Source organism: Astatotilapia calliptera, chromosome 1 (assembly GCF_900246225.1).
Source record: "Astatotilapia calliptera chromosome 1, fAstCal1.2, whole genome shotgun sequence".
Classification (NCBI taxonomy): Eukaryota; Metazoa; Chordata; class Actinopteri; order Cichliformes; family Cichlidae; genus Astatotilapia; species Astatotilapia calliptera.
In genome coordinates this window covers 39,941,353-39,960,823 of record NC_039302.1, presented here as the reverse complement: position 1 = coordinate 39,960,823, position 19,471 = coordinate 39,941,353, and the positions used below count along the sequence as shown (strand labels likewise).

The 19,471-nt window shown below is 41.7% G+C and overlaps 1 protein-coding gene across 10 annotated transcripts in view; it reads right to left on the bottom strand.

Moving 5' to 3' along the window:
* nav2a (neuron navigator 2a) overlaps positions 1-19,471 on the bottom strand; it is a 104,792-nt gene that overhangs the window by 54,972 nt on the left and 30,349 nt on the right. For 6 of the 10 annotated variants that reach the window (XM_026177713.1, XM_026177729.1, XM_026177735.1 and 3 more), the window contains exons 4-8: positions 13,896-13,968; positions 12,661-12,904; positions 12,416-12,472; positions 9,598-9,731; positions 890-2,114 (exon numbers count right to left, since the gene is read on the bottom strand). In XM_026177713.1, coding sequence (XP_026033498.1) covers positions 890-2,114; positions 9,598-9,731; positions 12,416-12,472; positions 12,661-12,904; positions 13,896-13,968 — 1,733 coding nt within the window. Of the gene's footprint in view, positions 1-889; positions 2,115-6,600; positions 7,013-9,597; positions 9,732-12,415; positions 12,473-12,660; positions 12,905-13,895; positions 13,969-17,095; positions 17,159-19,471 lie in introns of those variants that run through there. The other 4 variants (XM_026177720.1, XM_026177777.1, XM_026177761.1 and 1 more) reach the window with 3 other exon arrangements.

Genomic DNA, 19,471 nt, shown 5'->3' with positions numbered 1-19,471 from the left:
AACTAGCATTTGTTAACAGTGAGAAGGACATCTCCCTTTTAACAGAAAGAAACCTCCAGGAGAACCAGGCTCCGGGAGGGGTTTCCATCTGCCACGACCAATTGGGGTGAAGGGATGGCAGGCAGGACATAGTACACACACGCTGTCCAGTTAAGAGTTTGGTTTCAAGCCCCCCTGCAAATATGTTACACATAAAACTGAGCAGGGCTAAGTAAACATCACTCTGAGAACCTACATGTGGATGCTAGAGTGGTGGAGAGGTTCAAACAGCATGTGTAATACAGGACAGCACTTTCTGTCGGGGGGGAAGATTGGAAAGTTTGCAGCTTAAATGGATCGCCAAATTGTGAAGGCGTATCTGGTACACGATGTAATCAAAGTGAGGCATGTTAGAGTGTATGACGCAATGCAACTCAAGCTGCCTGTCTGAACTAGCTTGCAGGCTACACTCCATTTTTTTATAATCTTACACAGCCCTGGAAACATAGAGCCAGGTTATACACCGATTCATATTCATTCAAACATGTGGAATAAGTTCACATATATGATCACATATACAACAGAATGAATATGCAACATACTGTATGAGCAGTGTTTTAATACTATTGTTTTATAAGGCCTAACTTCATTTTGTTTCTTTTTACTTTTCTAACAGTGTAACATATATATACACACACACTTATTTATATATATATATATATATATATATATATATATATGAGAGAGAGAGAGAGAGAGAGAGAGAGAGAGAGATTTTTTTATATATAGTGTTTGACTATAAATTATCATTACTTGCTTTCATTATTGCATGTAGGTGATATAGGCAGGTGAAACTGAGATTCACTACCACATACTTTAGACAAGATACTCCAAGAAAGTGCAATCTTACCTGTACATGAAAGGTGCAACAGTGGCTGTGTTGGGGTGGCTATGGTGCTGTTGCGTCTGAGGTAGCTGCACGCTGACTGTGTTGCTGGCTGTGCTCTGGGTAGTGCCACCACCTGCCACAGGGGCGGTGCTGGTCTTTCCTTCTGTGGAGGCCAGGCTGGAGGTAGAGCTGGAGTGCCTGCTGTCCCTGTCTCTGTCCAGGGGGCCACGGTGCATGGCGAGACCCCCTCCTAACCGCATGCTCCGAGGCCTCTCCCCTGCTTCCTTCACTGAAGAAGCTTTACCACCAGCTCCTGTGGGTTTGCCTCCTGGCTTTGGTATTCCGCTTTGTGCAGGGGTGGAACTCTCTTTTTTGGCCAATTTACCTCCCTTGGGAATGAAACTAGCAATTTTAGAGGTTCTTTTATTTGTGTCAGCATCCAGAGCAACAGGTACTACTTCTTCCTTGTGCTCATCTCCCCTCAGCTCTGTTTTATCAGGGACGGAGGTGCGCTTCGCTACCTCCTTCCCTTTCTCCTTCCCCTTTTCCTTATCTTTTTCAGGTCCTTTGACTGAGCCTTTCTTGGTAGTCAAAGCTCTGCTGAAAGTTCGCTGGGCAATGCCCCTCAGAGCTATTTTGGGGCTGCTTGCGGTGGTAGAAACCGTAGTTCCCGAAGAGGGAGCCGCTCCACAAGAATTCCCATTGCTGGTTCCGTTGAGTCCCGGCCGAACATTGCCATCATTCTCCTCTAAGGGGTCGGTGTTGGAGCCTGTCTCAGCTCTCTCCACCTGCCCCGCTCCAAGCTGCCTGGTTGGTGCAGTATTATCAGTCTGGGGCCCTACCCCATTGGAGGAAGAGATGGAGGACGACTTGGAGCCTCCTTTACTGTTGAAGAGTTTAAGCTTCTCCAGCATTGACTTTTGAGTTACTACCTTAGGAGGAGCTTCATTTGTCAGAGCAGTCTTACAGGAAGTGTCCTTCTCCTGCTTGACAGACTGCATGGCAGATGAGGGGGGGCTCGTCGAGGCGGAGGAATTAGAAGAGGTGTGCTTGGAGCTTGCTGACTTGCCCCTCCAGGGCTTGCTGTTGGGCTGGGGAATAGCTGTGGAAGAGGAGGATGAGGACAAGGGAGGAATCAGGGTAGAGGTAGTGGCAGGGATGCTGGTGGAGGAGCTGACAGACACTGCAGATGATGGAGCAAGCTCAGTCATCACCAAAGGTTGTGAGGTCAGGCCCTCTGAGGAATCTGTACCAGAAAAGAGACAATTTATTAAACAATAAAGAAGGGAGTTAAAGCTTAGATACTAAATTCAGGCAGACGAAGAATCTGAAGGACACAAGGAAAAACAGAAGCTTCTTTGACCCCACACAGAGTTACCTTATAAGCCCTGAAGGTGGCCTGTGTTGATATAACCAAACATGCCATTACTTTTCTCTGGACTAACCACCAAAACTGTTAAAAACCCCTTAGCACTAACAACGAGAGGAGCCCATCACAAACTGTTTATAAAAACAATGAGGGCCATACTCAAGTGCTTTTAAGTCTCGCCAAGAAGGCCTAGTCAAGAAGCAGTGCTGCTGCACTTATAAGGCATGGACTTATATGGACTTATTTTGGTCACGGTCCCTCTGCTTAACAAAGAAAACACTGTCTAGTTACACCACTCCCCTGTATATTAAACTGAGAAACAAGACGAAAAAATATGGTTTGAATTAGAAATGAACAGAACAGAAAGTACTTTTTTTACAAACATGTTCCTGCTACAGATTCATCATTCATTAAGGAGTTGTCTGAGAAAATCTGCAGCACGTGACTCTCAACAAGCAAACTTACCAAGAGCTGGAGAAGCAACGCAAGAGCTGAAAAGGTAGTCACTGCCCATATAAAAATAAACAAAAAAAACCCCCAAGTATTCTGAGTGCTGCTCAAGATCTCAGTGTGTACGCACAGCAGGGCTACTAACAGCATGGAGCTCAGACCAGCAACATTTGAATATTCAAACACCAACGGCCAGCGAGAGAGGGAGAGAGAGGGCCAGTGCAGGGAGCACTGGGTGCAATGAATCATCGCACTTTAGCTGTAACACACTCCGCTTACTTCTTAGACACAAACACAAAAAGTGACACATTAATTCAAAGATAGTGCAGCTGCTCTGTTGTCCTTCTTCATCTACAAACCCCTAAAACCTCCTGAGTTTACTTTTTATTACAAGTGTTTTTCATTAGACGAGACAAGAGAAAACACATTTCAAACTCCAAATGCATGCCAGTACATTTTTTTTCTATTCAGAGGAAGAATTACACATGAAAATCAATACAGATAACTTGGTATTCTGATCAATTCACACAGGTATGTTAACTCACTTACTACATAAGTTATTCTTATGGTCTCATTATGTCAGAATTTATTAAACACTAGTCCTGTGTGATGATTTCATTTTATAGCACCTTTCATGCCCTAAATGCAAATAGGCGGCCACTCACTGCTTCTTCTTTCTACCCCTATTTAGCATTTAGTGAGAGCAGCCTGAAACAATGCAGCCATTAGGAAGTGATTAGGGCCCAATTAGATGTGCTAGTAGTTAGCAATCAGCAAAGTGGGTCAGGTTGCTAATAGCTGGCTTCCAATTGGTAGCGGCTGAATGAGAGGGGGACCTGCTATGATTACAGGGACTGCAAAGAGAATGAAGGGGATTGACACTGCAGGTTTGAGATGAGTGGGGCTTTGATATCAGCCAGCAGGAGGGTCGGTACTGTCCAAGAATGGGGTCAGCTCGGATTTTTGTTGGGAAAAAAAAAAAAGAAAAAAAAAGAAAGGAAAGGCTCTGGACAACGAGTCAGCTGATCACTGACAAGATTGGACCCAGTGACCGGGGCTTACACGCTCCAGTTAGGTTGTCAGGGGTGAATCTTCAACGGGTTGGGTCAGACGTGACACTAGCGTGATGAACTTAGACACTGTTGCAACACAATCTCAACTTAAAAGAAGCTTGGGACCCAATTCCTGGAAAGGCTGTTGAAATTAAAAACCTAAATCAGTCACACGCAAAATAAATACTAGTGAAAGAATAAAGAGTATGAATAAAAATCAAAACTGCCACTTGTATACTTAATGAAGTGACCACAAGAGGGTGTAAAGACCTCATCCTCTGTCACACCTACACAGCTTTCCATTAATCTAGAAATGTCTGCAAATGTCAGCTTCATGTGTAAGCGAACGCTGATGACTTTTGTGTTCTGTATGCATCACTTTCAATTGGTCCAAATCTGAACCAATCATGATAAATTAACAGGCAGACGTGCAAATTATGTTGTTCTCATGTAGCAGTGGAGTTTTTGCACTTGAGGAAGCAGTTTCACCTCAAAAATAATCACATAATTGTTTTAACGTGGGCCACTGACCCTATGACCCCTGTGTAGCCTCCGGCCAAGTCCAGGAATTAAATCTTCTCATTGCCGTTCCTTTACTGTTCTGGCTGAGCTGACTACTTGAGGAAACATGTTGAAAGAATTTGAGTACTCATGGCTTAACTGCTTAATTACTGCAAGCATTGGTGGTTAAAATAAAAAGCAGAAAATGACAGAAGAGCACAGCCCAAAGGGACAAGGATCACAGACCACCCTCCTACTTCCTGTCTGCCAAAAAAATCTGCCTCGGTCTCTACAAGTCTGTTTCTGTGTCAGCATCTTGATTACATCAAATAATTTCGGGAATGAGCTGAAATGGTAATTTTCAAATTCAGTTTTTATTTCATGGAGTGCCACACTCATGTCTGTGTGTGTATATATTAGAATTCAATTTACCTGCCTCAAGGTGCGTTATATTGTAAGGCAAGGCAAGTTTATTTATATAGCAAAATTCCACAGCAAGGTGATTCAAAGTGCTTTACAGAGACATTAAAAAACAAAAACAAATAAAAAGCATGATTTAAAATGCATGCGCAGTACCTTTGTTTTCATACACACTTGGCGGAAAAAGCATGGCGGCGACGGAGAATGAGAAGGGCGAAAGCGGATCGTTGTATGAAACAGATTAACTAGAATTGGTTTGTCAAAATGGTGCAACTTCAGTGGTGTGGAACTGGTTTGGCTTTCGTCCATCAGATACACACCAAAGCACATTTTTTGGTAGAGCAAGCAAGCAGGCCGTTTTTATTACCATTATTACCGAACTGATTTTATGTGGTACACGGCACTCAAAAATCTGTCAAAAAATCTTTTAGTACGACTTTGCTAAAGTACGAAAGCCACACCGCTTGATGGATTGTCGGAGCATTATGGCTACCGTAGTCAGGAGTCTCACGGCGTGATACGTACTGTGCTACATTGTGTATGTATAATTTGCATTTGCACTGTAAAAATTTTATATAACTTTAATGCACATAAAAAACAGCTGCTTGTTTAAGTGAAAATACATTGATGGGGTTTTTTGCACTAATAAAGTTGTGGAGTTGTAAAGTGTTTTGTCTCGAGTCAATTATATTGTCAGTTACATTGTTATCGGAAATTTTCAAATATATATCGTGATAAATATTTTTGGCCATATTGCCCTGACCTAGTAAAGACCCTACAATAATCCAGAGAAGCCCCAACAATCAGATGAGCCCCAGGCAGGCCCCTAGGAGCAAGCACTTGAGCCACCTGATCTAGCTGTGTTCTGCTAAGCATCTATAAACAGTGAAATCACTGAGCCTATGACAATGCACAGTCCGCATGGATGTAAGATAGATTTCATGCACAAAATTTATAAAAGTGTACATCAGCTAACAATGTTTAGACATCACAAACCCTCCTTGCTCCTTGCGGTTGCCCTGATAACAAGACATTAAGCTCTCAATCGGTCAACAACCATATTGCTGACCTGAAAATGTCACACTTATGCACAAGTTACCCTCACATGTAGCCAGAGTAAAACCATCTTTGTGCTGAACCAAACCTGCGGTGTCAGTTCTCCCTGACTGGTTAGATTTATTCAATGCACTGACACCTTCAGAGACATTTAATATGTAAAAATCTGGCACAGTTTGAGGCTGAAGGTGTTTGGCTGCTCATCGTGTTCACATTTGAGAAGCCTGCTCTCTCTTGCTCCTCAGTCATTGTGCTCAAAAAAGTGAGAGCGACAGCTGGCTTTTGTGTGGTGACTGAAACTTTTTAAAGTTTCTCCACATGAATACACTCAAACAGTGATGCTACAGCTCATCAGCAGGCTATTCATTCAGCAGAGGCACCAGCCACATATACAACACACAATCCAAGAGACACATGGGCAACAGAAACACACACATACAGAAACACACAACCATAGGTGTCCCACACTCTTTCTGTCTCTCTGCTATGTGTCACTCGGCGAACACCCAGACACTGTCACCTTATATTAAGGCACTTGTGTTTACTTATTGTACAGCCATCCAGTAACATTATTCTATTTTGGCATCAGAGCCTTTGACACAGACCAGATCTGGCCTCTGAAAAGAAGCTGCAGGTGTTTCTGTAACTATCTGAACCTCGAGGAGCAACGTCTTACAATAAGCACAAATAACTTCATGTGTAGTATACTTACTAGCAGCTTTTAGTTCAATGACCAATTGGTAAGAAGAAGAAGGGTAATCTACATCAATTTCACATTAAAGGAGCAAGAAATTGGCTTATTAAACAGTAGGAAAACCCTTTGCTTTCTGCGCTATTGAAAAGAAATACATTTTAGGCAGCAACAATGACAAAAGATGACAAACCTCACTGGTGCTGCAGACATCCAGGACATCAGAGAAAGAAGTAGAGGAGAGGAAGAGATGGATGAGAGATCAGGGAAGAGTTCTAAACCATGGCCACAGATCTAGAGTGGGTAGGAGGGGAGGAGGAGTGTGGTGGGTCCTCCAGCAGGAGGAGGGGCTTAGCAACAACAGGCCAAGAGGAACCTGGAAGGGGGTTGACCAGTATTTCTCATGCTACCTGCTGACAATCATATGGCCTGCTGCCCCAAACACACAAACCTAGAAAGGCATGCAAGCTCGTGCTTTTTCTGGTTTCAGTGCACATTTATTTCACCCAGAGTATGCTGCAAATAGCTTATATCTGGCATCAGCCGACGCATCTATGCTTCAGACTCAGAGCTTCATATATCAGCTGTCAGGATACCAGCTGAGCATTAAGAGCCAATTGTTTTCATGCAAATTATCACAGCTACTTCACACATCTTGCAGTTACTTTCAAGTCAATGCTGTGTGCTAACGTAGCTCCCCCCGATCATCCTGACCTCCCTGTATCTGATGATTTTTATAAAATCTAATCTTCACGTGCTTTTTCATTAGCTGGATTGTGCCTTCTAGCAGAATTGCAGTTGGTGCTCAAGTCCCTTTGAAGATGCCTAAAAAAATGACACTCTTTCCACCAAATCCAACTATTTGGAAATACTTCCAATAAAGTCATTGACAAATGTGTCTACTGGAAATCTCACTCTGAGCACTAATAGGATTTCATGTTATGAAGTGTATTTAATCAACAAATTTAAGGACATTTCCCCAAAATTCTGTTGGGTTTTTTTTCCAAATCATGGTGATTTTACACTCACACAAACCGACAAATCTCCCTGCAGTCTACACTAATAAACTCACTCATCTCGAATGGAGCCGAGCATCAGAATAAATGCCCCACAGTGCTTCTCACAGCGTTGGTCCCAGTTAATTTGTGACTGTTTAAACAGACAACAGTCCCTCTCCAGCTCCCTCTCTCTCTCTCACACACACACTTTTTTTTCTCCCCTTACTCTTCTGCCCTGTCTTTCTCTGGGCAGTCAGAATTCTCTGTCTAATGCAGGGTAATGAGTTTAGACTGTGAACACTAACAAAGTCTATATAAAGCTCTGGCCCATTGAGTGGTGACAGAAACTATTTCCACACTGGTCTAACCAAACGTACTGCCAAACACCCAGAGTTTGTAAGCTTCAGAACAGTGTAGAGCGGTTAAACTGGGTCAGAGCACCGTGGAAGAATATGGTGTGAATACAGTTCTGACTCCAAAGGAAAATTATCACAGTGAACAGCTTTGTTCTTGGATCTACTAAACTCCCACACTGCTTGTACTTTCCCACCTTGTTTGAATTACAGTGTTCAACATAACCGCTTAATCTTAAAGGAATCAGGTGGGAGGAGGTATTCCAGGTGTCCAGAGATCTTCATGTCCATCCATATTCTTCACAGTAGCACTCCATGCAATGCTGAGAGGATCTGATTGGGGCATTGTCCACTGTTTCTCTTTCTCACATAAAGCAGACAAAAGAAGATAGTCCCCATCAAATGGCGTCCCACTAGTGGAAACACTCCATCTGGATTAGGCAAGAGCGTAGGCCTCATGAGTGGAGGACACATGACACTGTTTTGCCTAGAATACCTGCACTGTTCTTCAGACCTTCATACATTAAATGTGTCCCGAAAAACACATTTTTGGATGTTATCGTGTAGCAAACATACACCTCACATGTCTTATGATTTTGTAAAAAAAAAAAAAAAAAAAAAAGTTAAAAAAAAACAAACAAACAAAAACCAAAAACACACTGAAAAAATTGAAGTTGACATAAAGTGATGATGAGCTGGTCCTGATGTTCCTAAATAAGAAAAGGCACAATGATTTACGAAGAGCAACTGAACTTTGTTTGCCAACGTTCTCATTCAGATCTTTATTTCTCTAAAATAATACTTGGATCCATCCCTTCAGGCAACTCTTTTTAGCTCAGTGCTGCAGCTGTTTGAGGGGGGGGGTTAGGTGCCAGAGCCCAACTGTGATAGGACAAAAGCCGAGGCACACCCTGACTGGGTCGCCAGTCTATCGCAGGGCCATCACAAAGAGACAGACAACTATTCACACTGTTACATTCACAGCGTCTGCGACTGTGGGAGGAATCCAGAGAACCCACACAAAACCCACACAGTCACAGGGAACATGTAACCTCCACACCACCCAGCTGACTGGTCCATTCAAAGCCAGGACCTTCTTGTGCTGAGGCGAACACCTCTCGCAAGTCCTAAAGGGTTCACTGTGCTGTTGCACTTGAGTTGTGCAGGTTGGAAAAAGGTAGAGAGCAGTGCTCTAAATGGTCCACACTTTGAGTGACCTTTCCATTTGTGAGGATGAATACAGTCTGTGCAAATGGAGGTCACAATGACATTTAACTCATATTACATGAAACCACACATTAAGAGTAATGGGACAGAGTTTCAAAGACACGTTTCCTTAAAGACACTGCACAGGTCAGCCTGAGATTCAAGCAAACTGAGAACAACCTCCACCTCCTTTAAAAATGCAACATTAATGTTCAGAATGATTCCAAAGGTGGTGAGCATGTAGTCATTATGTGATTCTGGATTTTATGCTCATCAGTTCTTTGTTGCTCTTCTCTTTAAAAGACACAGTTGTTTCTGTGCTGCACTGCGTGCTGAGGGCCAAGCATTACTGGCATGGTTTTTAATCCTCTATTAGCCTCAAAGCAGCACAGCTAACTTGCATTTTCCCCACAAAAACAAAAAAGCACCCAAAGGATTCACCATAAAATCATCCTAAACACAGCATTAAGACTTTTTACAGCTGCAAGGCTACTGCCTGTCCTCTAATTTTACTTTCTCTTCCTCTAAACTTGCACACATGTCATGATGACATGCTAACGGGATTTGCCAACATCCAAGATTCAACCTGAAGATGTCAGTGTGCACCCATTTGTATCTGTATCTCTGGCTTACCTTTGTTCAGGTGTGAGTTGGCTTTGGTTTTGTCACTGAAGCCCTGGCTCCGTCTGTTCCCAGCAGCACTGACCGACCCTCTCGGTGGGATGTCACTGCCAGCAGTGGACACCCTTGTTGTGGGGCCAGGAAGTCTGATGAATAGATAGAAGAAAAAAGGAAGAAAGCAAGGGAGAAAAAAGAGGGAATAAACAGGCCAAAAAAGTTAGCTGCTTTATGACAAACACGAGTTTATGAATCTAAAGCAGTTTTATTTTCCCCCACACATTACAGAGACACATTAGGTCACTGCAAGCCTATAACACAAGCACAACAGACTGTAAACTAAGATGGGAGGGTATAACATAATTAGATTTATTAGACCAAGCATTTTATGTGATTTAACCAAACACATTAGAAGGGTAAGTGGCAGTTGTAGAACAAATCACATTTCTGAAAGAGAAAACCACATTCTGCAAATACCAAAATATCCTAGTAGCATACATCTTCTGTTTGTTTTGAAACTAGTGATAAAATTAATATAGTTTCAAAACTAAATTAAGTATAGTTAATAGTTTAAAAAAGGAAAGTGCTACACAAACATGCTTCACTGTTTAGGGGAGTGCAATTTGCCACAAAGGATGAGCTTTAAAAAGAAATCTGCACTAGCGTGCTTTGTTTTCTATACCGTGCCTCTGTGATGATGTGCACTGAAGCTGATGTACCACCCTCAATAGGCTGTAGAGGACCTCAACATCCACAGTTAATTTGTAATATGAACTTGTTGACCTACTGTATTGATTTCCTGGGGGAAGTGGTCTCTGTTTGCTTTCCAGAAGGTCAAATATACCTCAACCTCATTGCTACACTAACCACAATAGGACTGCCCTCCTCTTCATGTCTTTCTAAATGCTTCACACTATTTTAGGCTCCTTTCAAACAAGGCATTTTTCCAAACTTGTTCAAGGTTCAAGGTCCACTTGTTCCTGACATGTGTAGTTTTCTATTTAAAATTGCAGCTTTAGTTTTAAACTTAGCTTTTGTTTGCTTTTCTTGCAGCGTTGCGGCGACCCACCCCCAGGGTACACCTACACCAGGCTAATGGAGACAGATAAGCTTGCAGCAGAGTGGACAGTCAGACTGAGAGCAGGTCCTGGGAGAACTATGAGCTCAGATTACACGTGCTCCTCCTTATTTTCCCCACATGGATTAGACTGTAGACAAGCTTTGGTGGAAGTTATGACACCTTGATTTCATTTTGCAAGCCAATCTATAAGGAGAGTTGGAATCTAACAGGCTGTGGCACACAGCTGCTAATGAAATGCTAATTGACCATTGGCGACATCATCACCATCTTGGGACTGAGGCGGATACTTGATAAGCAGATTACAGCAGTCTCACTCAGCTCTCGTGTGCATTATAGAAACTCTCATTTCCGTCTTGCCATTCACTTTGAGTGACCACTATTTATCCAGCTGTTGCAAGGTAATAGCTTTAACCACATTATTTAGGCTAGAGTAGTCTAAAATCATTTCAATTATAGCAGGGCCAGCAAGTCTACTACCTTCCCCCACTGGACTGAGTCTGTCAGGAAGTAATTCAATCTAGTGGTTACATTAAAAAAAAAAAAAAAAAACGAGCAACACTTTTTTCTTAAATTTTAATTTTAATATGGGCTATAGTGTGAAAAGAAATTCCAGAATAAATCTACTCCGCAAATCTTTCTCTTTCTACACTCTTAAAAGTGCAATGCAGACAAAGAAAAGTACTTAAATATTTCTCAAAATGAAGTACTAGTGCTAACAGCACATCATTACTTGGATACAACCAACTTACCAAAAGAAAACCCTTAAAAAAACAGTCTGCTTACACTAAATTGTACAGCAATTCTTCTCTTCACTTAGATTCTTTCACACTCATTATGTTCAAAAGCACCATGTTTTGCTGTTAACTCAGTATCTTAACACTGAGTTAACAATAATTTTTATTCCAAAACAAAGAAAAATAGACCTTTCACCGCAATATTAGCAGCTAGCATTAATATAAACAATTCACATCGTTAAAATCTTTTAAAATTCGCTATCAGATGATGCCAGAGAGTCATTTAAATCTTAATTAAGATCAATCAATTTAAAAAAAAAAAAAGTTTAAAAAGTGTTTTGATAAATGATGTAGTTGCACATGCTGACCAGAAGAGGGGGGCATTTCTTTAGTTTGGTCAGGTGCTGTATCCGGGCAGGTGCAATGTAAACATATTCTGGGATGGGGCAGCATGCAAAACTAAATGGTACATTAAATTTCAAGGTGCGTTATCACATCATATGATGCTGCATGCTATAAGGAGGCTAATGTAACTGAAAAAGAAAAAAAAAGTAAGACCAAAGATAAATATAACATGTCTCATTACAGACCTGCCACAGATTCCTCTGTGTTAATTATTAATGTCATATTATATGGGGGATTGCAGGAGCACACACGCGCACACACACAAGCACGCACACATTTACTTAAGGGTTATCTAAAGGTCTTCTACAGCCCATTAAGCAGGCCTGCCAAATGAGGCACGCTGCCAGAGAGACAGGGCCTTCTGAAAATGGAGCCTGGAGCTTTTGTTCCTATCTGCTCCAACACTACCACTCATGCATAATAGATCGTGCTTGTAGTAGAGATTGCCCTTAATCACAGACAAAGAAACAACATTAAACTCATTACAGCGCGAAAGAAATGCTATCCTTGATTAGGGGCAATCTCAACCTATTTCCAGGAATGGAACGGAATAGGAGGTGTGGTGGAGGAAAGAAGGGAAGGAGAAAGAAATTAGAAAGGCACAAGAGCTGACCTAGAGGTCTTTTTCTGACCAAGGGAAAACTTGAGTAGTTTACTTTGACACCCATCCCTAGAGGAGAAGAAAAGAGAGGAAAGATATGGAAGAGGACAGAGACAGTGAGAGGTCAGGTTTAGAGTTATAAATGACAAAAAGTGCGAACAGGAAGATAGAAATGTCAAAATGATGGATTACAACAGCAGGCACGTGAAGAAAGTAAACACCACAGGGACACATTTGTTCACTCCAGTTAGCCTCACCTGGACTGCATCTCGGCCTGCGCTGCTTTCTGGGATGTGATGGCAGGAGTCCCATGCAGAGAGTGGCTGAGCTGGGCCGGGGCGCTGATCTGCTGACTCAGTGGAGGGTGTGTGCTCTGGGACTGGGCAGCAAGTGGGAGGGTGGGCTGGGAGTTTTGCCGCTGGGCCTGCTGCTGCTGCTGTTTGTAGCGGGACAAGCTGAAGAAGAGGCCAAGGATGGCTTTCAGATTGCCATTCCGAATCTCTGAAGGTCAGAAACAAGGATGGGGTGAATGATTTAAAAGGAGAAAAGTAGAAAGAAAAAGTGGGGAGATGAAAACAAAATAGAGGATGAAGTTTGCAACAATTTTTCACATTTACCATACTAGTGCTTGGAAAATAAGCTACTAGGGTTTTTTTAATGATTTCATGGCATTTTGATTGTTTTCTTATATGGAGATCATCTCTCTTGCTTATCAAACCATATATTCTATTTTATTGTAGATAGTGAAAAACAGCAACATTTTTGTAATTTAATTGTTTATCTAGTATTTCATTACTTTAGTGTAGCATGAATCAGTAGCTGTATAAAGCTGTACATTTCATTAATCCATTTAAAAGTCCAAATTTATCCCCTCCTTTCCAAAGTTGTCCAGTGAGAAACATTGGCATGTCTTTGCCAGCCCGATTCTGGGCCCTGGGCCTTATTTAGATGGTCAGCCCCATCTGAAACTGACATTTCAAATATGTCACACTCTGCTTAATTCCTCTATCTAATTCTGCTGCCTTTAGCTCTCCTTCTGGATTGTTCTTGAACTGCAAGATGATACACCTCAAAGTTCTCCTAACAGAACAGTGAATGGACCCCATGTGTTTCTTGCTGTAATAGGATGCTGCTGTTTGATTCAGCTTTGCATTAGCACCAGTAATAATATTGTCTCTCAGTTCCCTGTGTGAATTTCTTTCTTTTTTTTTGACAACAGCTACATTTAAACATCATTATGTACCATTGTAAGCTTTCTGGTACATTAGTTATATGTGTTGTGAAATCAGCCCTGAATGTTTTCATTTGCATTAATACAGAGTTTCCTGGAGAGAGCTTGCTAATAAATTTTTTTTTTTAAAAAATGAGTGTACCAATTCTGAGGTTTTATCTTTCTTGCGGCATCAGTTCTATTTAGTAACTAAGCCTGAGCTTGATTCAGGATGAACTCTCATGTTCCATGTGAAAGAATAAATCTGTGGTTCCAGCTTACCTTCTGCAGACAGACCCTGGATGTTGACTCCTTTAGCTGCCAGGAAACTGAGGCAGGTATCTATGTTCTCAATCTACAGAGAGAGAGAGTCACAGCTGCATGATTCTTCATACTGTACATTTACATTGAAATTTGCATCATGGTGAAATACGAGCACCCACACTGATTAGCTTTTTGCATGGCTCTCACAACAATAACAAATCTGGGGGAGTCAACATAAGGCAAAGGTTGGCATCACAAAATCTTAAGCAGTAAATAGAGGTGCTGAATATCAATGACAATGATAGAACTGTTGGGACTGCAGATCGTTTATCATTTAATAATCACTGATCTGACAGGTAGGATGACTCCAAAAACAGTTAAGATGGAAAATAAGCTTTTTTTGATCATTCAATAATGTGTTGTATCCAACTTCGGATTCGTGCAAAAAAGTCATCATGACAATTTTTTGGCAAGTTTTATGTGACGAGACCTGAGTGTTAAGTGTTTACACGGCACTGCATTTAAAGGCGTTTTGTGACATTTGGGATATCAGCATTTATAACAAACAAATGGCACTAAAACAACAAGTTTCTGGCACATATAAAAGTATGAACTGGTCCTGAAGAGTAGAAGAGAGCGTCTGTATGTACAGAGATTGCTGTGCTATACTAGAGAAGTAAATTGGACCACATAGTGACATAGCCAAAGCAGAATTCAAACCAGCCACACTTACATCACTTGATCTATGAGGAAGCAAACATCTATAGTCACTCAGTTGCTATGACAGCAGCCATGGCAACATGAGCAGACTGCTGAGCTGTCACTGGACTGTGAGAGGATTTGATAGGCAGACAGGCTTTGTTTAGAGACCATGTGACCCATTATACACAGAATCTGCTGGCTGGCGCACCTTATCGTAAGGTAAACCGCATAAAACAAGTCATTAAGCAGGGTAGATCTGATGAATGACTGTGCGATCAAAGTGTACCAACTGTTGTTGTTGGTGGGGAGCAAACAAACAGGGTACAACAAAAGATATATCAGTATTATACAGTCATTGATCTCTCATATTACACACAGAGTTACTAGCTGTGTAGAAGTCTCTGCAGAGCAACTAATCAACAATAAAAACTGTTTGAGAAGTGGAAATTTTAAACTGTACACAAAGGTTAGGGAGGGGCCGAATCTTTTCAGAATGCTATTTATTCACAGAGTAGATTTCTAATGCACTGAGCCTAATCTGCAACACTGCAACAATATATTGACAAAAAATCATTCTGAAAGCTTCAATAGAACTTTACAGCAGAGGGTGGGAGCACAGATACACAGCAATGATACCGCAAGTGGTTTCAAACCTAAATACATATGAACTGTGTTCTTTGTAAATGAGCCTGGGTGTGGGCTGCAAACAGAAGGGTCCTGTACAGTAATGATTAATGACATGATTACACTTAATATGCACCAACTAAATATAACCTGACCTACAGCTCCCACTGTGCTTCTCCTGCTAGGAAGTCTCCGGCTATGAGGTGACGAACTCATTTACATCTGCCTTTGTAAAAATATAAAAATGTCTGACAGCAAATGTTGTAGGTAAATCCATGAGTGCACTACTAAACCACAGAAGCCACAGAATTACTACTAAGTTTGCTGCCATCCTGTACTATGTCACATTTAGTTACATCCACCAGCAGTTGGGGGTACATGTTACAAAGTAACTTGTTTGAATACTTGGATTCCCTTTTGTGGTGTACTTCACTTCTTTTCCTTCCTTCTCTTGTGTTTTACGCAGTGCAATAGTGTAGCTCAGATAGCAAAGATGGTGTAGAGGACAGCATTTACGTCATTAAAGTTTCAGCATTACACTCAATTTGCATGTGAACAAGGGCAACATCATCAAGGTGGAATGTCCAGGCTACTGTAATTGTCAGTCAGCAGCAAAAAACTTGAGCAGGAAGTACTCCTTGCTGAAGGACTTACTAGCACTCCTTTATCAGTCAACCCCACAGTCATACTGCTCTTAGAGCCAAATTATTAGTTATTAGCAGATAGACTTGCTACTATGATACTATGAATTTCACAATAATGTTACAACCTCTAACAGAATATTGGATGTATTATTTCAATAATACTGGCTTGATAACAATTTCTTCATTGCTTTCAGTGTTTGAAACAAGCTCCAAAAATATCTGAGTCATGCCAGTGTGTGAAGAGTTCATCTGACTTCAGGTCATCGGCTGAACTGAAAATGCACCACTGCCCCTGCTGTCATTTCCATGACCTCTGACCTGGGAAACAGCTGTTAGCAGGGCTGGCACATGCTGTCCTTCAACGTAGGACAGCAGTAAACTAAGGAACAGTAGGAATGCAGGTTATGGTCCTCTCTGAATACTGCCGGGTCCTTAAAAATAAACTTGTTGAAAACCTTCTTTAATACCTTGGGCCTAAACTTGTAAGCAGCCTTTTATAGTTGAAGCTTAAATAGCAGTAACCCTCAGAATGTATACTTCAGTGAGACACCCCGTCATAAGTGTCATGGTCAGGGTAAATATGCTGAAACCTCTACTGCTATTTAAAACGCGTAGGAAAAACAGTTTAGTAAAGCCGGCGGAACATCAGCTGTAGCCTGAAATCCTACTCAGACCACTAAATATATTTTCTAATTACTGTATATCACTGATTAGTCCATTCAGGATATTTAATGAGTTAGAATCGGATCAAAGGTTGTAACACTTGTAAGGCAGAGTGTTCCAATGTCATAGAAGTTAAACTTAGTTTAAGGCTGGCCGGGAATCTAAATACTACATGATCATCCAGCTTAAAAGAAAATGTCTGAAACAGCATTGGTTAAAGGATGACTGATATGGATGATCACGTTAGTACTGTTGACTGGATTAGCAAAACGTTGCCAACAACAAGAAAGAGGAATGCAATGTCTGTGTCTGTCACCACTTTATTTTTTGGGTCACTGCTCTCATGAATCTGCTCTGTGCAAACTTTGTACCAAGATAACCGGCTGATAAATGATTGCAGACACACTGAAGTGAAAGGAAAAGTGTATACGAAGCGCCCACGCTGCCAAAGGGCAGTAAGCTATAGCCTCAAAATTTAATATGGTACAGAAGAGAATCTACTGACAACCAGAAAAACCCCCACCTCTAAACAAGAAAGCGTTCACTGTCAGCATAAGACAACAAATCTGCAGGGAAGCCCCATACCTGCCTGAAAGTGTGACATGTTCCTGCAGTTTGCCTCTGCCCAGCTTCACACCTCGATCCGAGCCACTGTCACCTCTCTGCTCTGCTCGGCTCCTGGCAGCGTTAGTGCAGGGCTAGCCGGCCAACAGTGCTCTGAACAAACATTTCCTCCCATCACAGGGCTGCTATTGTGTGTGTGTGTGTGTGTGTGTGTGTGTGTGTGTGTGTGTGTGTGTGTGTTTGTGTGTGTGAGAGTGTGTGAGAGTGACAGAGAGAGAGAGCAAGTGAGAGAGTGAGAGAGCAAGAGAGAGGGGGGGGGGGGGGGGGGGGGGAAGGAGTATGCTTGAGCAAGAGTATTATGAGTGTGAAGCAGGATTTCACCGACAAGCAGCAAAACGGCTCTTACATTTACTGTTTACATGTCAGTCTTCCAGTCAGAATAAAAGCAGAGCACCAGCAGATCAGAGTGACCAAAACTAGGCTATAAGATTTAACCAGATTGATGTACTACAATAAATGTGAGAACTCTAAGACTGACACCTGCCTTCTGATGAGGATTATAGTTTACCACAATTTGAGTCTTGCTTCTGCATTTACCTGTATGCTTTTCTATTCGCAGGGATCTGGGAACAAAGCACAACATCACTACAGCAAACTGTGAGACCGTAAGCTGTTAAAGCTGTGGTTTCGTCTGAAACACTTCATCACTTCATTTGGAAGTAAAACTGAAATTATGAGCATCAAAATCCTGATACAATAAAATATCCTACTTTACCCCTAACTATGAACGGTCGAAGTTAATTCAGAAGCTGGTCTGTTTGGGTACATTACAGTTTCCCACTAAAAGAAAAAAAAATGTAACAAAATGAAATCACATATTTTTTTGCAAAACAGCAGTTAACAAATTACATTTTTCTGCTTCAATGAGGCAGGAACCTTTTTTTTGGCTGAAATGTTATATTTTAGAGAAACACCTTATTGGCTTGATGCATTGGACCTTTTTCCTATGATGTGACGACACGAGCTTCGTTTCCGGACAGCTCCGTGTCATTTGACCTTTTGACTGTTGGTTCTTGTAGAGTCTGGCTGGTTAAGACTGTGAGCCAACACGTTGTGTCAGCATGTGTGTGTAACTGTGCGTTGTTAAATCCATCAGTGTGTGCCCTCGCGCACACACACACACACACACACTTTCACCCACTCGGGATGTTTCATGGATTGCATCTAGCCACCCACTTGCAGAACTTTGACACGTACCTGAGTAATTCTTTCTATTCTGACAGAAAACCACGTACGCTCAAGTTTTTAACAGAAATGTTCTGGCGCAGCAGCAGCATGAATAGACACACCATGATGCAACTTCACACACGTCGGTGTAACAGGGAGCACACTGAGCCCTCTTCCATCTGAAAATTCATTTTTACATACTCACTGTTGTGTTTGAGAGTTGAGGCAGTCATATCAGGATATCTGTGCTATTGTAAGTTGACTGTTATGTTTTAATTGTTCCTTTGAAACGGTTTTGATTCAGGCTAACATCGGCTTGCACCCACACAAACTGAAATTCCCCCAGGCTTTCATCTTAAAAGGCCACATTTTTCAAAGTTTAAATGTTCCTGGGAAAAAAAGCCATTAAAAACTGCTGTGTCATATCTCCCATGAATAGACTAATTGTTAAGCCACAAATGAACACAGTGTATATACAAAGGTTGGACAATATAATACAAATACCTTGTGGAACATTACAAGATTACCTCTCTATCACAGCACCAGAAAAAAGTGTTAATATTATATGGAGGCAGCTTTTGATTGAGAACAGTTGAACCGAACTGCATTATTCAGGGTAACGTCGCTCTTATTTTATCCCACCGCTATAGGTGCTCTTTCTTTTGCAGCCCATGGGTCAGCAGAAGTCATGTGGAAGACACAACATCTCCAGGGTGAATAAGCCTGTGCCGGCTGAAAAATATTATTTGGCTTCTGGTATATTTGGTATCTTAGCAACAGCAACTCTGATTGCTCATTCTCTCCAATCCACCATGTGATCACCTGAGCTCTGACCAGCTGACACACTCGGGGATTTCTCTCTCAAACGCACACAGAAAGTGTAACGCCTTATGATCAAACATTAACCAGCCTGTTTAAGCATTAATCCAACACCTTCTGGTTCTTGCCCTGTGTACCTGTGTAAAGCTCCACCAGCTAAAACATCAAAAATAAGCATCCATGGACACACCAGCACAATTCTGTGTACATTTTTAGATTGAATAAAACATAATAAAGACACTGCAGGGTAAGGTGCTTTCTCACCTGCTACAATCCAATCTTAAACCACACCTGAAGGTGAAACACGCAGTGAATTATAAAGAAAAGCTCAATTGTACAGACAGTTGAGCA